Below are 19,374 nucleotides of genomic sequence, written 5' to 3'. Positions count from 1 at the left end.
TTAAAGGAAGCATTATTTACTTTATTCTAAATGGGTTAATGTCATCACTATAATAGCAGACATAGGAACCTGTTATGAGTATGCTAAGTATTCATATATTAACATTGCTCACACTAACTTCTACCCTTATACGTCCATGCAGAAATTCTCAATGGAAGAACACCGATATTTGAAATTCCAATTCCAAAATGACAACCCTGACAATGTTAGGGAGAGAGCTGGCCAATAGAACATATATTGTTAAATATATAAATTATTTACAAACTGTTAGCACAGGGTGTGAACATCAAATCTGTTAAAGCTTGTTGTGGAAGGATGATGCTGGAGCATATTTTTACTAGTTTCACATTTATTGGACTGAGTAAAAGGATTACCAACATGTAGATCCTCACTCAAACCCTCCACCAGTCTCAGTAACAGTCTCCTTATAAGTGCTCTAGTAAGACCCCAGTTAACACCCTCCACTTGCATATAATTAAACAATTGATACACAATTAACAAAATCAGTAGTTTTAGAACTTTAATTAATGGCACAAAATTTATTTAAGCTTCCCAACTGTCCAAAAGTGAAAAAAAACAATTTTTCTACCTTTGTTTTCGAGAGCAAATTGGCAGTAAAAATTTTCTAGGGAACATTTCTCACCTTCACACCCACTGTGCGTGACCTCCGCAAAGGGATTATCACACTGGTTGCACTGACGCCCAATCACTCCTGGTCTACAATGGCATTGGCCGGTTTCTTGATCACATGACCTGGAAAACGAGCCAATGGGATAGCAGTCACAAGGCAGGCATGCATCGCTTCCAACCGGACGATAGTGAAACTCCTGGAAGAACAAAAACAGACTCAAGTTAAATGGGGTTTACTACAGGGATCTTTTGAGTGACTAAAATATTTGTGGGACACCTTGCTTGAAAATTATGAACCTAATCAATCATAGAATGCATAAATCATATGTAAAAAAAATTGGGAATACTAACGCGATAGTTTTTAAAAATGAATGTTTTGTTAATCAAAAATTAAAATAGCCAACTTTAGAGATTTAGTGGACCAGACAATTTCAAATCTGTCTTTTCACATCTGGATTTTGGGTTCAAATCCAAATCAGACAACTGAATGTTTCATAGATCTTTCCTTCATGAGTATTGTGAACAGTACAGGACATAACACAGTATTTTTTTTCAAAATGGTACCGTACTGGAACCAGAAACTACATGAAATCAGCTCAGATGTATTCAAACGATCTATATAATTTTAACACTGTAATGCAATTCATGCAGTTATAGTTGATAGAAAATTGAGTATAAAAATAGAAAGCTACACATATCACAGGAATAGTAGCGTAGTGGTGACGTTACTGGACTAGTAATCCAGTGACTCAGACTAATACTCCAGAGACATGAGTTCAAATCCCACTATGGCAGCTGTGGAATTTACATTCAATTAATAAGTCTGGAATAAAAAAACTAGTTTCAGTAATGATGATCCTGAAACTACCAGACTGTTGTAAAAACTCATCTAGTTCACTAATGTCCTTCAGTGAAGGAAAGCTGACGTCTTTACCCGGTCTGGCCTACGTGACCCCAGATCCACAGCAAGTGGTTGACTCTTCACGGTCCTCTGCCCATAGTTGTATCAAAGCACTACAGAAAAGTCAAAGACAAATAAACTGGTAGACCACCTGGCATTGACCTAGGCACTGGAAACAACAAAGGGACCTTGCTCAGTTGACCCAGCAGTCTTCCTCACTAACATCTGGGGACCTGTGCCAAAATTAGGAGAGCTGTCTTACAGACTAGTCAAGCAACAGCCTGAAATAGTCATACTCACCGAATCATACCTTACAGTCAATGTCCATCACCATCACCAGAGGTGGCAGCACAGTGGTATACAGTCCAGAGGGAGGGCCCTGGGAGTCCTCAACATTGACTCCAGAACCATGAAGTCTCAGGGCATCAGATCAATTATGGGCAAGGATACCTCCTCCTGATTATCACTTATGCCCAACCTCACTTGATGAATCAGTGCTCCTTCATGTTGAGCACCGCTTGGAAGATGCACTGAGGGTAGCAAAGGACAGAATGTACTCTGGTTGGGGGACTTCAATGTCCATATCCAAAAGTGGCTCGGTAGCAGTACTACTGTCCGGGCTGGCCGAGTCCTGATGGACATATCTACCAAACCGAGCCTGCGTCAGGTGGTAAAAGAACCAACAACAAGGATAAACCTACTTGACCTTTTCCTCACCAATCTACCTGTCGCAATGCATCTGGCCTTGACAGTATTGGCAGGAGTGACAACTGCACAGTCCTTGTGGAGACCAAGTTCCATCTTCAATTGAGGATACCATCCGTCATGCTGTGTGGCACTACCACCATTCTAAATGAAGTAGATTCAGAACAGATCTGGCAGCTCAAAACTGCGCATCCATGAGGTTCTGTGGGACATCAGCAGCAGAACTGTATTCAACCACAATCTGTAACCCATAACCTCATGGCCCAGCATATCCTTCACTCTATCATTACCATCAAACCAGGGGACCAACCCTGGTTCAATAAGGACTGTAGGATAGCATGCCAGGAGCAGCACCTGGCATATTAAAAAAAATGAAATGCCAATCTGGTGAAGCTACAATACAGGATTACAGGCATGCACAACAGCAGAAGCAGCATGTTACAGTCAGAGCTAAGTGATCCCACAACCATCAACATTTGCAACCATCGTCAGTCAGAAGCGCCGAGTGGGTGATCCATCTCAGCCTCCTCCTGAGGTACCCAACATCACGGATGCCAGTCTTCAGCCAATTCAATTCATTCCACATGATATTAAGAAACAACTGAAGGCACTGGATACAGAAAAGGGTATGGGCATTGACAACATTCCAGCTGTCGTACTGAAGACTTGTGCTCCAGAACTAGCCGCGTTGCTAGCCAAGCTGTTCCAGTACAGCTACAATACTGGCATCTATCCGACAATATGGAAAGTTACCCAGGTACTTCCTGTCCACAAACACAGGAAGAATTCAATCCGGCCAATTACCGCCCCATCAGCCTACTTGCAATCATCAGCAAAGTGATGGAAGGTGTCGTCGACAGCGCTATCAAGCGACACCTACTCAGCAACTGCTCATTGTTGGGTTCCAGTTCATGTAGTGCAGGTACACCCACTGCTGTTAGAGAGGAAGTGCCAAGATTTTGACAATGACAATGAACTGTACCAGTTCATGAAGGCAGCTCACCACCACCTTCTCAAGGGCAATTAGGGATGGCCATGCCATTGGCGCCCTCATTTCATGAATGAATATTAAAAAATGACAAATAGACTCTCCAGGATGTAGTTGCTCACAATGCTGAATCTCAAACCAAACAAGGCACTGGGGAAATTGTTGTCTGTGGCAGCCTTGGAACCTTATTGTAAAAGTAGACTGAGGGCAGATTACGCTTGAATAATGAACACTTTCATTTAAAAAATTAATTTGATCCCGCTATACCCATAATATTAAATTTAAAACTCATGAAAAGTATGAGCCGTTTTCTTACTATTTTTGAATGTATGTCCAGAATAAAAAAAGTTGCAATCTGTGATGGGAAACAGGGCAAGCATGCATTCGCACCTAAATGTTAATAGGCAGTATTAAAGAAGGAAAGAAAAAAAATTTAAAAGTAATTGTTCTGAGGAGAAGATGACACCCACCTTACAGTGACACTGGCCATTTGTCTTGTTGCAGTCAGGGTCAAAGCCCTTATTGATGTCACAGTTGCAGGGTCCACATGTTGGGTTCCCCCACCATCCTTTGGGACACTGTTGGTCGATTCTAGACCAAAAATCAGGGGAGAAAAAAAAAAATCATTATAGCACTTAAGATCTGTGGTGCAAAAAACCCAGTAACATTTCTTTAGATTTTCATTTGAAGTTCTTCTGTTTGCTAGTGCAGAACCATGCCAGTGAGCGGCAGGATGTTGATTCATATCCACAATTTGCAACAAAGTCTGAACCCAATCTTGGGTGTACCATTGAGAGGCGGAGGATGGGGGTTTGGTGCTTCTCAGGTATGTTCCAGTGGCAGGTTTACACAGCAGCATTTTCAGAGATCTGGGGGTAAATTACCTACTCACTGTAGTGTCAATGGAGAATACTGTATGAGCAATCAAGGCAAGTCAAACTGAAATGGGAATCAAAAACTGTTATTTTCTTTTGTTGGCAATTGTGAATGATGAAATGTAAATCAGTTCTGCGATAAAAATTCTATTACAACATGACCATAAGGATACAAAGAATAGAGAGAAAGAGAGAGGGAGGTGGAGGGGAAGAGAGGAAGAGGGCAAACACAAGAGAGAAAGGACACATGCACATGCATGGAAGGATGTATCATTATTTTGAGTTCAGAACTTTAATTGTTTAAAAAACATGCCCCTGCATTTCCTTTTTGATGCAGTGGCAGTAGATCCTTGGCAAGAAGGGACTTCTACCTGCCCATTATTTATACCACAATCACTTTCCAGGGTCAGGGACATCTTAAAAAAGTCTATTTTGGGAAGGCCCAAGCAATATTTACAATACAACCGAAGCATTGTCTCAGGGGGTGGTGAGTGGGGAGAGTGAGGGTGGATGATTGCTACAGTGTTTTTCCATAGTGTTAAGTAGACTGGCTGCACTGTTATATTCCAGAAAGCCAGTTGCTGAAGGATAGAACTGGAACCAATCTTTACATAATTTTATAAGTATATATTTACATAGCTACAGATTACAATCAAGCACCACCTAACCAAACAACCACAGTTTCAGATAGGGGCAAAAGTGAATCCCCAGTTACTGTCCACCACCTGGTACAATTAAACACAATTAATATACAACTAACTTGTACTTTCTGTTGATGGGCAATAAATGCTGACCTTGCCAGCGATGCCTACATCCCATGAGAGAATATGAAATATATATCATGCACCCACCCCCCCAAGTGCCACAGAACTTTTGATGGGAAGACAAGTGGAAACCTGGGGCTGAACTTTATGCCACCCCAGTGGGTCGGATGGTGGCGTGGGGATGGCGTAAAATTGAGCGGGAGGCTCCGGAAGGCCTTCCCGCCTCGCCTCCGGCCAACTTCACCGCGGTCATGTGGGGGTGGGGGGGACAATGGCCTGCCCAGCCGAGGCCAATCAAGTGGACGTTGAGTGGCCACTTAACGGCCCTTGCCCGCCTCCACGGGTATTTTACCTGCAGCAAGTGGGCATCCGGGAGACGTGAAAGGCCGCCCAGCGATACCTGCTGGCCTTTCCATGTGCTGGGGGGGGGGTGGGGGGGTGTAGTGGCAGATTGAAGGTCACCCTCGCTTCCCAACCCACCCCCAGGACCCAAGACGCACCCCTCACCCCCCCCAAACGACTACATTGCCCATTGCCTTGCCGCCATGATCAATCACCTCCCGCCCTCCCCCCCTCGGCGAGGCAAGCCCAAGTTACCTGGTCTCCTGGCTCCATGGCATCAGCTGGGCTGCAGTCCCAGCAGTGGCCACCGCTCCCGATGGTGCTGTTGAGACTAAGAGCCGCCGGCCTGCTGATTGGCCAGCAGCTCACTGAGGCGAGACCTCCTCCCTCAAGCAGGTGGAATTCCCGCCTTGGGACAATTAAAGCCCGGGGACTTTATGTCGGTGGCGAAGTCCCGTCTGCCTACAGTAAAATCCAGCCCCTGCTGTCATCTGACACAATTCATTCAGATTGCAATACTCTTACTGAAAGGGAGGAGAAAATTTGAAGTATCGAAGTACATGGCGATATATTTGTGCAATTCTTCAGATTTTCTAGACAAACTGTTCTTGTAACGTCATCACTTTTGACACTTTTGACTTCATACGCTAACAGAAATATATTATATTCCTCATTCAGAAGCATTTTTCTTTACCTGTGTTCACAGTATTGGCCGAAATGATTCTCTCCACAGTCACATGTGTACCCATGCGAGGAACTGGGTTTGCGGCGGCAGACAGACTCGTTCTCACATGGATTCAGCTGACAGGCATCAATACAAGACTCACCATAGTAACCTAAATATGAAACATTCTTAAATACTTGATATTAACCTTCAAGGTACCACTGGACCTTTTTTCTGACAAACCCTTCTTTGGATTGGATTTAGTGTTGAAATTGATGTGGTCTGTTACACTGCTGTCCAATAATCTGCCATTTGCCGTCTGCTCTACTTCTTTGGTTACTGAATGGTAGTAGATGTTTAAAGTAAATGTACGTACGTGAAGTATATTTACCTTTATTGTGCGACTATATGCAAGGCATTTTCTAATAAAATCAGTGCATTTGGCTGAAGTGGTACCACTATGGCCACACTTGTGGCTAATCAGCATTATCTGTTGGCCAACGCTGTTCTAACAGGGCCATTAGGTATGTAAGTCCTCTTCTAAAACACTGAGGTATTCCAGATTAGACAACATACTTGAGTGAAATATGTCAATGTCTCCACAGCCTTACTGATGCATCAGTCTGATCTGGTAATGCAGCCAACATAATTACACTTAAAACCTCACATACTAGTACCACACTGCCTGATGTTTGTGTGAATTAAATAATATCTGCATTTTAAGATCCTTTTACACAGGTTGGAATGCAAAGAAACATTTGGGACACTTTGTTGGATTATTCTAAAGTAATCTTGTTAAGGTTCCATATTTAATAGATATTTCACATTAATTCACACTCCACTGATGCTTACAGTTCAGAATTGCTATGTTCCAAAAATGTTCTTCAGTAAGATCAAACTCTAACTGCTTCCCACCACCTGATTATTCTGGCATGGAGAGTGCAGTGATGTTCAAAAATATCTCCCAGCAGGCCTGTACTCTTCCAGCAGCTTTGATTAGCCCACAAGTGCTAGTAACTATGGAGTTATAACCAGAACAAATTGTACGTGGCAGGTTTAAGTTTAGGCTCTGGCTGTTTTCATTTTCTGTGAAATAACATTGAAACTTTTAAACCTCATCAACCTCCTCACCCCCAAGGAATGTGAGGGATCATGGTCTTTTTTACAGTCTCATCAAAATCTAAAACTGTTGGAAGAATTCTGTGCTGATCTCCCCCGTTCAGTAACTAAGTGCATGGCTCTATGTGGCATAGATCCATATTAAACAGGAGATTTCAGATTCAATCCTCAGGTAGCCCTGAGTTGGCTGGTCTTAGGCAGGAGTACTGACATTCACCTCTGTGTCTTTGGGTTAGGATGGTGGGGAAACAATCACAATGCCTGCTCCTGACCACTATTCAGTGATCTTGCCAGAAAGCGGGTATCCTTGAGCAGTGGACAAGGAAAGGATTAGACTTGGCAATGCTGTCCTTCATTTCTTACAAGAATGACCAACACTCACCATCTGGGCTCCAACAACAAAAATAGGCATTTGGACAAATACCCATAACAGTGCTGCTGGCAATGGAAGGAGGGGTGAAAAATCAAACACCCAAATTCTAGGACATTTGCCAGGTTTATGTAACACCTACAGAGGCATAATAAAGATGGTTTCATATGTTGGGTCATAAAGAGGATGAGAATTTTTTGGAGGTCAGAAATCCAACCTCAGAATGGCTCGTGTTTTCAAATAGTAGAATGGATTTTAAAATGCAGTTTGGTTCCCCCTTGTATTCCCTTATTAAGAGAAAAATAGGGGAGATATATAATGGAAACAATCAGCTAGGTTTTGTTTTCTCACTATCTGAAATGGGGAGTGGTTGGAAAGGGGAAGACAAAGTTGGAAAATCCAGTGCAAAAAAACTAATCGGAATGTCTTTGGCTTACCTTCAGCCTCGGCCTCTCACTCGCCTACCTGGGTATTGGTTGCATTTTATTATGGTGACAGGGGTCCCGGCAGCGAGCCTACCTGCCATACCCCTCCATCAGACCCCTGAAGCAATTTGACGGTGGGCTATCCCTTTAAGGGACGAGCTCACGCCTCTGGATATGCTGGCCAATCAGAAGGCCGGCAGCTCTTCAGTACCAGCAGCAGCACTGGGAGCAGTGGCAAATACAGGTACTGCAGGAGACCTTCAACACAAAGATGGAGAAGAACCGGGGAAAGGTGAGTGGGGTCAGGGTCGTTGGGTCCGGTCAGTCAGGTTCCCATAACCGGGTGGCCAGGGGGGCCCTGGATTGCTCCCAAAGGAGGGATAGACCCTGGTAGGAGGCTGCCAAGTAACTGCCCGTGCCAGCAGATCACTCCACCTTTCTCACAATTGAGGTGGAGATGGGTAGAGGCCCTTAAGTGGTCATTAATTGGCCATATCCTTGGCCTGCCCCGTCCAAAACAAAATGGTGGGGACCCGGGCAACATTGGGAATGGCGCCCCCTGCCTCTGTGCCTGTCTCCAAGAGCAGAACAAAATTCTGCCCAGTGTGTGTGAAAATATTAACTGTTTTAGCACACCACTTAAATTGTACAAAAAACTAAAATAAATTGGCCAGATCTGTAGCACAGCTTCTCTGTGTGCATCATCTCTAGCAGAGGGAGTTGTGATCAAACTGTATAGTGCTCTAGTCAGATCGCACCTTGAGCACTGAGTCCAGTTGTGGTTGTCAAGACAGAAGGGAGACATTCAAGTGCTGGAGGCAGTATATAGAACAGTCATGAAGTTGATCCCTAATATCAAAGATCTGAGATACGAGAAAAAAGCTGTAGAATTTTGGGCTTTTCGTGCTGGAAAGGAGGCAGTTGTGTAGTGATCTTATAAAAGTACACAAGACGGTAAAAGATATGAAAAAGGTAAATCCGTAATATTGCTTTAAATTCAATCATCAGAGTAGAACAAGGGGACACAGGTTCAAAAATACCAATTTACATTTGTAGAGCATCTTTAATGTAATAAAATGTCCCAAGGCACTTTACAAGCATTAGCAAACAAATTTGACATCAAGCCACATAAGGAGATATTAGGTCAAATGATCAAAAGCTTGGTCAAAGAAGTAAAGTTTAGGGAGCATCTTAAAGGAGGACAGAGATGTAGAGAGGCGGAGAGATTTAGGGAGGTAATTCCAGAGTTTAGGATCTTGCCAGCTGAAGGCAATCCGTCAATGGTGGAGCAATTAAAATTGGGAATGCTTAAGAGGCCAGAATTGGTGAAGCACAGAGATCTCGGCAGGGGGCGGGGGGGTTGGGGGTGGAGAGAAACATGCGGGGCTGGGTGCTCTAAGTCTGGAAGAGATTAGAGATAGGGAGGGGTGAAGCTATGGATGAGAATTTTAAAATTGAGGCATTGCTTAATCGGGAGACAATGTAGGTCATCAAGCACAGGGGAGATGGGTGAGTCGGAATTGGTGCGAGTTAGTACATGGGGAGAAAAGTTTGTATGACCTCAAGTTTGTGAGAGGTAGAACTAGGGAGGCCCACCCGGAGTATGTTTGAATATTCAAGTCCAGAGGTAACAAAGGCATGGGTACAGCAGGTTCAAATTAACAAAAGGTAAATTTAGGACTGACATCAGGAAGCTGTACACACCAGGAGTGATCAATATATGGAATGAGCTTTGGCTACAGTAGTGCAGGTGAAAGCACTGGAATGATTTAACACACGATTACATGCTGCATTGGGCAGACACGAGGATTTTTCTGAACAAATGAACTAAAATGGATCTCATCTGTAGTGATCTAGTGGCCTGTGGCACTGTGCAAATTGTCCACTGATCCTTCTAAAAAACAGTTTACTCGTAAATAAGCAATGCAAAGACAATGAGGAGAAAAAGATTATTCCCGCCTCAGTAAAAGATGTGGAACTACCCCTAGTTTTGCAATCAATACCTGGTTCACAGATACAGGAGTAACTCTGCCACTCATCACTGCAGTAGCTGTTAGATGGGCATGTGGTAGAGTCACATGGATCAGGGACAGTGCAGCCTAGCTCCACGTTCATGGTGCGACTTGGTTTTGGCATTGCAATTCCAATAGAAGTGTCACCAAGACGCACACCCTGAGAGAAGAAAAAAAACTGTCGTTAATAGACTGAATCCTTTGGTATCTACATTAGCTCTATAACCTCCTTCCTTAGGCTAAACAAAAATATATATCTATACTAGTCTGCCATTTATTTCCAGGTTACGTGAAGCTAGATCGATCACCAACAAGGAACGGAGCAACAAGCATAGAAGGACACACACATATATACACGCTTAGACTCAAGTGAACCAAAGGTTTCTGGAATGTATCCTATAGAATACTGAAGACAGCGATAAAACAGAATCATCCAAATCAGGAAGGTCCCACAATCAGAATGGTTTATGCTGATGAAAGGTCATAGACCTGAAACGTTATCTTTGCTTCTCTCTCCATAGATGCTGCCAGACCTGCTGAATATTTCCAGCACTTACTGTTTTTATTTCAGATTTTCAGTGTCCACAGTATTTTGCTTTTATTTTAGGCTGCGTTTGCTGACAATGCAGCCAATAGGTGGCGCTGCACTGGCACATGCGCAAATGCAGCCTGTTCAACTAAAACGTCACAGTCAGCGACGTTGAGGCAGCTGCCAGGACTAAAGATGGTGCTGCTCAAATAATCACACAAAGGCAACGTAAACACATGGCAGCACACAACGGCCGGAGAGAGCGGGCGGGGCGGGGAACGGCTGGAGACAGTGGGGGGGGAGTGGGGTGCAATTACCGGAGACAGCGGGCAGGGGGGCAGGAGGAGAGCGCACCCGCCACCACCAAGGTCTTCCGACGCTACCCCTGCCACGCTCTCCCTGCTTTTCCGCTTGCTCTCTCCTGCGTTATGTGATGACATCATCTGGGCATGTGTGTACTAGTCCTGGCAATTTATGTAATGATGTCATCTGTGCATGCGCCAACCAGTCCTGGCTGTGCGGAACGCAGCACACACACACAGAGAGCAGGAGCCGGCTTGTACATATGCGCAGGTTGGATGATGTCCCCGCCAGCTGCGTTGTCAAGAATCACTTTGTTTATTTTAGCCTAATCACTATCTCGGGCCACAAAGAACAGTGTCATACAGAGATACAGCACCGAAACAGGCCCTTTGGCCCACCGAGTCCGTGCCAACCATCAATGACTCATTTATACTAATCCTATATTAATCCCATTTTTCCCTCTCACATCCCCACAATTCTCCTACCACCTACCTACACTAGGGGCAATTTTTACAATGGCCAATTTACCTATCAACCCGCAAGTCTTTGGCATGTGGGAGGAAACCCACGCGGTCACAAGGAGAACTTGCAAACTCTGCACAGAACCGAACCCGGGTCACTGGAGCTGTGAGGCTGCGGTGCTAACCACTGCGCCACTGTGCCGCCCTAATCTCCCTAATGTCCCCTCACGTGGGATAGGCATAAAAAGGGTGTGAGCAGCTATGGAACTATACTGCCTTGTGTATCACTATCTTCAGGAGAACAGGGAATTTTTTTTTTTACAAGTAGGAATAAGGCAAAAATCCAATTTCTTATAACACAAAGCAATGTATGTACAAGGCAAGATTGCTCAGACCTGTACATAGGTCACTTTCCCAAGTTTGCAGGTCGTAAAACCCTATTTGAAACCCACTCACACACATTTTAAAGTAGAAATTACTTGTGATTAGGAGGACAGCTGGTTGAATTTTCTCCTCATTCCTTTGCTCAGGGATACTAAGTCCAATTGTAGCTTCCCTGAATGAGGTAAGCTAACTTAGTATAAGTCAGGATTGAATGTAGGACAATAATATAAATTAACAGCAAAATACTGTAGATGCTGGAAATCTGAAATAAAAACAAGAAATGCAAGAAATACTCAGTAGGTCTGGCAGCATCTGTGGAGAGAGAAGTAGAGTTTCAGGTCAGTGACCCTTCATCAGAACAGTGAACATTGAATGTAGGATCTTTGGTCTGATTTTCAGATATGGCATGAGAAAGTGTCCTTCCATATTGGGTAATCCCCATCAATCTTCCTGCCTTCTGTGTTTCCGAGAGTCATTTTTTGACCTAAGACAGATCATTATTTGCGAACAAAATCACCTCTCCATAGTACAGAAAGCAGAACAAACTCTGAGGTCAATATAATGCAAACCTTCTCTATATGGACAATAAAGTAACAGCATACATTTTGAACAACAGTGGCTACTGAAACCCCCCAGACTGTCACAACGAGATTAAAATCTCTTCTGAGGGTCACTGGTAGTCACAACAATTCACAGATTGAACTGCCTGTAACAAACAATAATTGCTATACCTGGATACAGCCATCCAATCCATTCTGCACCTCACCAGCTCTGAGAATCCCACCAACTTGAAGATGCTTCAACTTCAGCCCATGCAACTCATTGCCAACAACAACCGTATCCTAGCAACAAGAAAAAGAATAATCAAAACTGCAGAAGTAATCGCACAATTGGGTTAAAACACTTTCTCAGTTACTGCCAACCTTATATCATGGCATGTTAGAGGTATTGCTATTAATTCAATAAGAAAGTATTTCTTTTTAAAGATGCATATTTTTTCTTTGCTCATTCATAATAAAATTACCATGAAAGCAACCAGATTGACATTAAAAACCCAACTATCTCCCTAATGTCCTTCAGGGGAAAGAATCTGCCACTTGGGTTACATGTGATTCCAGTCCACGCTGGTTGACTCCTCACATTCTCGAAAATTGTCATAAATGTCACTCAGTGGTAAAACAATTACTAGAAGGAGGCTCACTACCTTCTCAGGGCAACCAAGGATGGACAATAAAGCACCTGCACTCTGAGAACAAGGTTTATTAACACAAGAGCATCTTTGCATATTGTTGTGAAAAGTGCATATACAGCAAATGCATTATTAGGACGTCATGTGAAAGAATTATAATGGAAACAGACTCTCGAATAATATACTGTGGCAAATAATTTCCGCCAATATAATAGCAGGTTGTTACTTCCATTGGAAGCAAAAAATATGTAGGGTTGCTATAAAAAATGTGTCTATGTGTCCGCCACTTTGCTGTAAAATCACTGTTACAACTTCTGCAATCCCTGCAACCTCTCGCACTACACTTTGCAGAGAGGAACAAGAGTTTTTGGAAAGTACAGGAACATTGAATTGCTTATCACAAAGGAGTAAACTATCTAACTCCTTTAACAAGACAGCAGATGTGCTACAATGTGCTTGTCTCTTAACTGTCCTTTGTACCGAACCGCAGGGGTGGCCCACTGCTACATTGAGGGCAACTAGGAAAGGACAACAAATATCGGCCATGCCAGGGACATCGACATCCCAAGAAGGAATTGTAAAAAATTAAATTAATTTAAATTCATTAAAATATGGTATAGCCTGGGCAAATTATGATCTATTCATTTTTTGTTGACAAGTCAACTTAAAACATTGTACATTCCATCATTGGATTGCTAACATTTCAACACTTATCCCAATTAAGTGGCTGGCTGGTTTGCATAGGAAAGTAGCATCTTACTTACAAATACATTGTGTTTGGTGGCTAATTATTTGTTCCTGATGATGAAAAACAGGCTTTAATGAACGGAAAAAACATAGCTCAACAGACAGAAATCATGAGGCTCTGTTAAGATTCAAGGTGTAGAAGTCTGTTGTTTCAGGAAAACCTGTGGGATCCTCTGGGAAGGTGAGTTTTAAAGTTGCAGGCCTGTTTGCTGGTTGTCTTGTATTTGCTGGGTTGCTGAAGACTTCTAGCGGTTCACTTCAATATGAAGATGATGCTAATATTCTTAGTTCAGTTTTCATAGGTGGAGGAGTTGTTTCAAAGGCACTCTCTTTTCTCTGCTGCAGTTGGCTTTCAACATGTCTCAGTAGCATTCAAATGTTAGCTAGAAGTGGTCTCTCTCTCTCAGCCTTGTGCTGGAATTCAAGATGGCATTCGATGTTGACCGTGTGGTTGGAGACACCAGACTGCTGTTGTTGACTTGATGACTGAACTGGAAAGCCTCCTTGTTCTTCAAAATGATTACCTTTAAAGGTAAACTCATTAAAGTGTTAGTTTTGCCCATGTGACTTCAGGTCTCAGTTCTTGATGGGCTGGTCAATAGCTTTTGATGGCCCCATTTTGATAATATGAGGACTGTTCACACTCTATTGTGGTGAAGGGTAGCTGGAGACGTAGAATCTAGGAGTGTCTTTCTTTTAGCTCATTTTGTGTATAGTTCACATCCATGTGTGATAAACTGTCTCATTTCCATGTAGTTAATTAGTTTTAGTTCCAGTAGACATGGATGTGTATTTTGGTGCAGGAGGTGGTATGGGTCATGTGACTTGTCTTCCATTTTGGTGACAGCAAATGTAACAGTCTTTTAAAATTGCTCTAATTTTTGACAAAGCTTCAATTTGTTTCTGTATTTTCATTACTGCACACCCCCTGAGCGTGACAATGCTGAGCCACCTTTCCACATTCAGGTTACACAAATAAAGCTCAGCTGTAGCCTGGGAGATGCCCTGCTAATGAGGTGATAAGTGCTTGTGGGGTGCATTCTGTTTCCCAAGGGATCATTGGCAGAAGAAGGATCACATATGTTATTGTAGATGATTATGTTAATCTTATGATGTATTGTTTAAACACACTGGGGATTTATATACACCAGAACTGCATATTAATGATTTTTTTTAGACGGAGGGTAAAAGGACCAAGGCATGGTAAAAAATTGTGCACGACTGGAATTGGACAAAAATAGACTGTATGCAATCTGGTTTTAGCTTTGGAGAAATAAGATGGTTTGCCTTCCAATTTGGTAGTTATTACAGATTATTTAAAGATCAAATGGCTAAAGTATTAAATGAGTTTGTATCTGTCTTCACAAAGGAAGTGAATGATGTGAAGATTACGCTAAAAGAGGAGAGGGAAATTATGGACAGGATAATAATAAATAGAGAAGATATATTAGAAAGATTAACATTACTGCAAGTTAGTAAGTCACCTGGTCCAGATGGAACGCATCTTAGGTTGCTGAAAGAAACAAAGGTAGAAAAAGCAGAGGCATTCGTCACAATCTTTCAATCCTCAATGGATACAGGAGTAGTGTTGGAGGACTGGAATGTTATAGCACTATTTAAGAAAGAGGAGAAGAATAAATCAGGAAACTGCAGGCCAGTCAGCTAACATCAGTGGATGGGGGAGTTATTGAAAATTATTAGGGACAAAATAAAATTTCATTTGGAAAGGCATGGGTTAATTAAGGTGAGCCAGCATGGATTTGTTAAAGGCAAATCATGTCTGACTAACTAAGTAGCAAATATAATAGCAAAGAGACCATGCTAGAATTTTATAAATCACTTGTTAGGCCTCAGCTGGAGTACTGAAGACAATTTTGGGCAGGAACTCAGGAAAGTCTTCAGAAAGGATACAGAGGAATTTTACCACGATGTTACACGGGATGAGAGATGAGGAGAGTTGTAAAGGTTAGGACTATTCTCCTTGGAACACAGAAGGTTAAGAGGTGATCTAATAGAGGTTTTCAAGGTGATGTGAGGTTTTGATAGAGTAGAGAACAATTATTCCCTCTGACAAGTAGGTCATTAACTGTAGGTCACAGATTCAAAATCATTGGCAAAAGAGCCACAGGTGAGATGAGGAGAAATTTTTTCACTCAAAGTTGTCAGGATCTGGAACGCTGTATCTGAAAAGGTAGTGTAGCTGATTCCAACAATAATTTTAAAAGAGAGTTGGACACGTACTTGAAGAATGAAGAACTAGAGTTACAGACAAAAAGCAGGGATGTGGGACTAAGCATAACTGCTCTTTCAAAGACCCAGCACAGGCACAACTGGCCGAATGGACTCCTCCTGAGCTCTAAGCTTCTAGGAAATTCCCCCTACGTGCTATAACTCTATGATAGATCTACAAATAAATCAAACTGACCTGATAAAGTCCAAAATCAATTGTGATGGTTGCTGTGTATCGTATATCGCGCCCATTCCTCACATCTCGTAGCTCCAGTTGAAGATCATGCCACCTCCCATCATTCAATGGCATTTGATTCAGCAGCAATCTCACTGTCCGACTGGTCCCTCGATTGACAGCAAATGATAGGTGCCCTGAGTTCAACTGAAGATAAATTCAAGAACAGAAAGTTTAGAAAAATCTGAATTTAAGGTGTAGTTTAACATCAATAATCACGTAGCTAATACAGAAAAACATCTGGAAAATGGCCAGATGCCTCCATTACTCCACACAGGTTTACTGACGTCAGCCATATTAACAGATGAGGCAAAAGGTAGAGGCTGGACACTTTACCTGTGAGCCATCTCTGTACATTTCTTAGCAACCAGTACTGATGCCAGCCTAGCCAAGGAATGGCATGTGCTACAGAGGAATTTGAAAAAGATTTAATCTTATAAGACCTTTAAGCATTCAATAAGATATAATCAAACCAGGAAGAAGAATAAGGGGGGCCTATGATTCTACAATGCACTTTTGGGTTCCAATGATATTATGAGCAGTAAGAGCATAAGTGCATTTTGAACCTTGAGTGTATTATAGACCATAACACTATCCCCCTCATACTTTGTTTCATATATAAACCCGTTGTCTGTCATCAGGTTTTTAGGAAATGAGAATCTCCCTTGATTCAGACTTTGTTAAGCTTTCAACTCAAATTAAAATGTAAAAACAACCATATTTTATAATTAAGCCACTCAAATATCTCAAGTAGTGTTATTGTAAATTCATTCTAAATTAGAAAAATAAAAGACAATTTTAAATAAAAATAAGTTCTAAGAGTATTTAGCTTCATTTCCATTATTGCTTCTTCTGTATTCCTAATCTCTCCTATTTTTATATTACCCTTGCTGACATTTTTGCCTGTTCAATATGACTTGATCTTCCTATTCTAACACTGCTCCAAAAAAAGCAAATGCTTGAAACATCTTCCTTACCCACCTTTTCTTTCTCCTGGCTCTCATTGTCCGTTTTTGGAAGTGCGAGCAGTTTCAGAAAAAGTTACTCTCAGATTAACTATACGAATCCCGAAAAATTGGCTCCTCAGCCTATCTAATGTCCAAACTGTAAATTCTGACATGGTCACATCACAGACAGGTCACACCCAAAATGCTTAACTCATCCACTAATCTGGAGCTGACACTAATTGAATAATTTTCAACCTCATGTGTAAATTTTAACTTCTGAGGTAGTGCCTGATTCCAAGGGAAAATAATTGACCATGAAGTTCAGAAGGTACCTGTGTCATTCCCACAGTTAACTGTAATATGTAACATCTTGACTAATCCTAACAAACTGCATTGAGCGTATAATAGCTCTACCTCATTCCTCAATTTGTGTAATTAATCATTAAAGTACTCAAAGTAATGAAAAGGCAATCAGTCATAAGATCATTTGGATCAAAGTGACATATTTTAAGGAGTAATACTATTAATAATAAGGCCATATGGCAAGGAAAGGATATTTTACTGGAAAATAATGAAGTACATGATGTTAGGAGATTCTTCTGTCACTATTTATAGCAAGATTATAAGAGATTGAGTAATATTAAAATATTTCTCTAATTTTAAGTACTGAATAAAATTATATTTTTTTTGCTGAGATTCTATGGAAGTGAACACATTTATACCTTGAAGATCTTTTAAATCACAATTCCAACTCAAATTTCATTTACATCTGAACCCAAACAGGAAGAAATCCACCTATTCACAGCAATATACAACAATTTTGCTTAAATAACAGATGATTGTGAAATTTTTATGAATGCACAAAAAATAAATAACTGCAGAATAAATATGAATCCCAGTAAATATCATTAAAGATGATTTATGTTTTAATGGAACTATGTTTCTGGCAGTGAAACTGTTAACACAGAGAAAAGGAGGGAGGTAGAGGAAGAATCATACACTTGAAGAGATAGCAATGAGGGGGAAAAAAACAGTCATACAGAAACCCCTTTTTGCCATCTGTCAAGACCAAATTTACGTCAGGTTATTGCATCCAACATTGCAGCTGTACATCACAAGCTTTAAGATACAGAAGGCCAAAGATAGAAAAATAAATGAAATGAAAAAGCATTAGAAAGATATACAGAGATTATTTATTCTGGCTCCTTTTGATGAAATTGGCTGCTAGAGAAGACAGACAGATGGAGGCAGTCAAACAGAGACAGTCTAAGAAGATAAGCAAACAGAGAGACAAATGTGGACCATGGGGACCGGATGGAGGGGGAGGGGAGAACAGACAAAGCTAAACCAAAAGAGGTAGGTTGTTCCTAATGTAAGAGAGGGACACAACATACAAAGGATTGCAACTGCAAGCAAGCGTATTATTTTTCCCCTATTTGTGCATTGAACATGAGTTGCACCTCAGATTATATGAAGAGAATGATTACCTACCTTTTACGTTATTTTTTATTTTGTCAATATAGGCATGCTCCACCCGCTGATGGATTTCACAGAATAAGCATATTTAATTCTGGCCAAAATCATGGAGGTTTATTTTCTTTTTAAGTTATTCTTCAGATTATTGATGATGGCAGGCTATCACCCACGGAATCCTCCCACGACAAAATAGTGTATAACCAAAAGTTTGCTGGAGAAATGTCAATCTATTTTGATCTAACTCAAAGAAGTTGATGGCAAGATATTGAGGGGAAGGCAAAATGGGAACTCAATTCTTCAGGATGCCTCAATGAAGGAAGATAGAATACCAAGTAAACAATCCTTTTTTGTTCTTCATTCATTGCATCACTATTTGACATATTTGCTGAAAAAAAGATCATCTGTGCTAACTAAATTCAAGACTTGTTTGAGATTAGGTCACAAGTTAACTCCAAAGTGAATGAAATACTTCTTCACTGAGCTCAAAGGTCTCACTGTGGCCTGGTTAACCAAGTTACCCCTTAGATAACCTTTGCTTTATGTTGACTTTGCCAGAAGCTTAGGAATCACACTAACAGCAGAATATCATAGCTCTAGATTCTTCCCTGACTAAAACAGACATTCTTACCCAGCTGAGGAGGAGATTCAAGAATTAAATAATTATTATTGCTAAAGGTGGAATTGGGAAACCATTTTGGGCAGAAGCCTTTGGTGAGGGACAAGGACTGCACCATCGTGATGCTATATTGAAAATGGCTGATTGGCAACCAGTGACAGAAACTTGCTGAATCAATGAATGCATGGAGTGCAGGGCTTAAGTCCCTAAAGAGGAATTAAAGGATAGTATGGGAACATAATTTTTATATTACTTCATGAAGCAAAACAGGAGGAAATTATTTCAAGTAAACCAGAAGAAGCTTAACAAAGGCCACAATTACTCCTATGTGCAACGTATGCAGCTTTATTTGGGGTGAAGATGCTAGGGGATACACCTAGACTAGAGAAGATCATAGATTGAATCTGCGCTCCTGGTGTAACATTATTGAAAACATTTCTTCTATGTAATGTTATAGTTACAA

General features: G+C 41.5%; 1 protein-coding gene across 2 annotated transcripts in view; it reads right to left on the bottom strand.

Annotated features, from left to right (window-relative positions):
* LOC137380212 (cadherin EGF LAG seven-pass G-type receptor 3-like) overlaps positions 1 to 19,374 on the bottom strand; it is a 305,811-nt gene that overhangs the window by 103,296 nt on the left and 183,141 nt on the right. For both annotated transcript variants that reach the window (XM_068052016.1, XM_068052015.1), the window contains exons 10-15: positions 15,834 to 16,019; positions 12,204 to 12,314; positions 9,787 to 9,955; positions 5,900 to 6,041; positions 3,695 to 3,815; positions 644 to 827 (exon numbers count right to left, since the gene is read on the bottom strand). In XM_068052016.1, the coding sequence (XP_067908117.1) occupies positions 644 to 827; positions 3,695 to 3,815; positions 5,900 to 6,041; positions 9,787 to 9,955; positions 12,204 to 12,314; positions 15,834 to 16,019 (913 nt within the window). The remainder of the gene's footprint in view (positions 1 to 643; positions 828 to 3,694; positions 3,816 to 5,899; positions 6,042 to 9,786; positions 9,956 to 12,203; positions 12,315 to 15,833; positions 16,020 to 19,374) is intronic.

Source organism: Heterodontus francisci, chromosome 19 (genome assembly GCF_036365525.1).
Source record: "Heterodontus francisci isolate sHetFra1 chromosome 19, sHetFra1.hap1, whole genome shotgun sequence".
Classification (NCBI taxonomy): domain Eukaryota; kingdom Metazoa; phylum Chordata; class Chondrichthyes; order Heterodontiformes; family Heterodontidae; genus Heterodontus; species Heterodontus francisci.
This window is presented reverse-complemented; position numbering and strand designations above follow the sequence as displayed.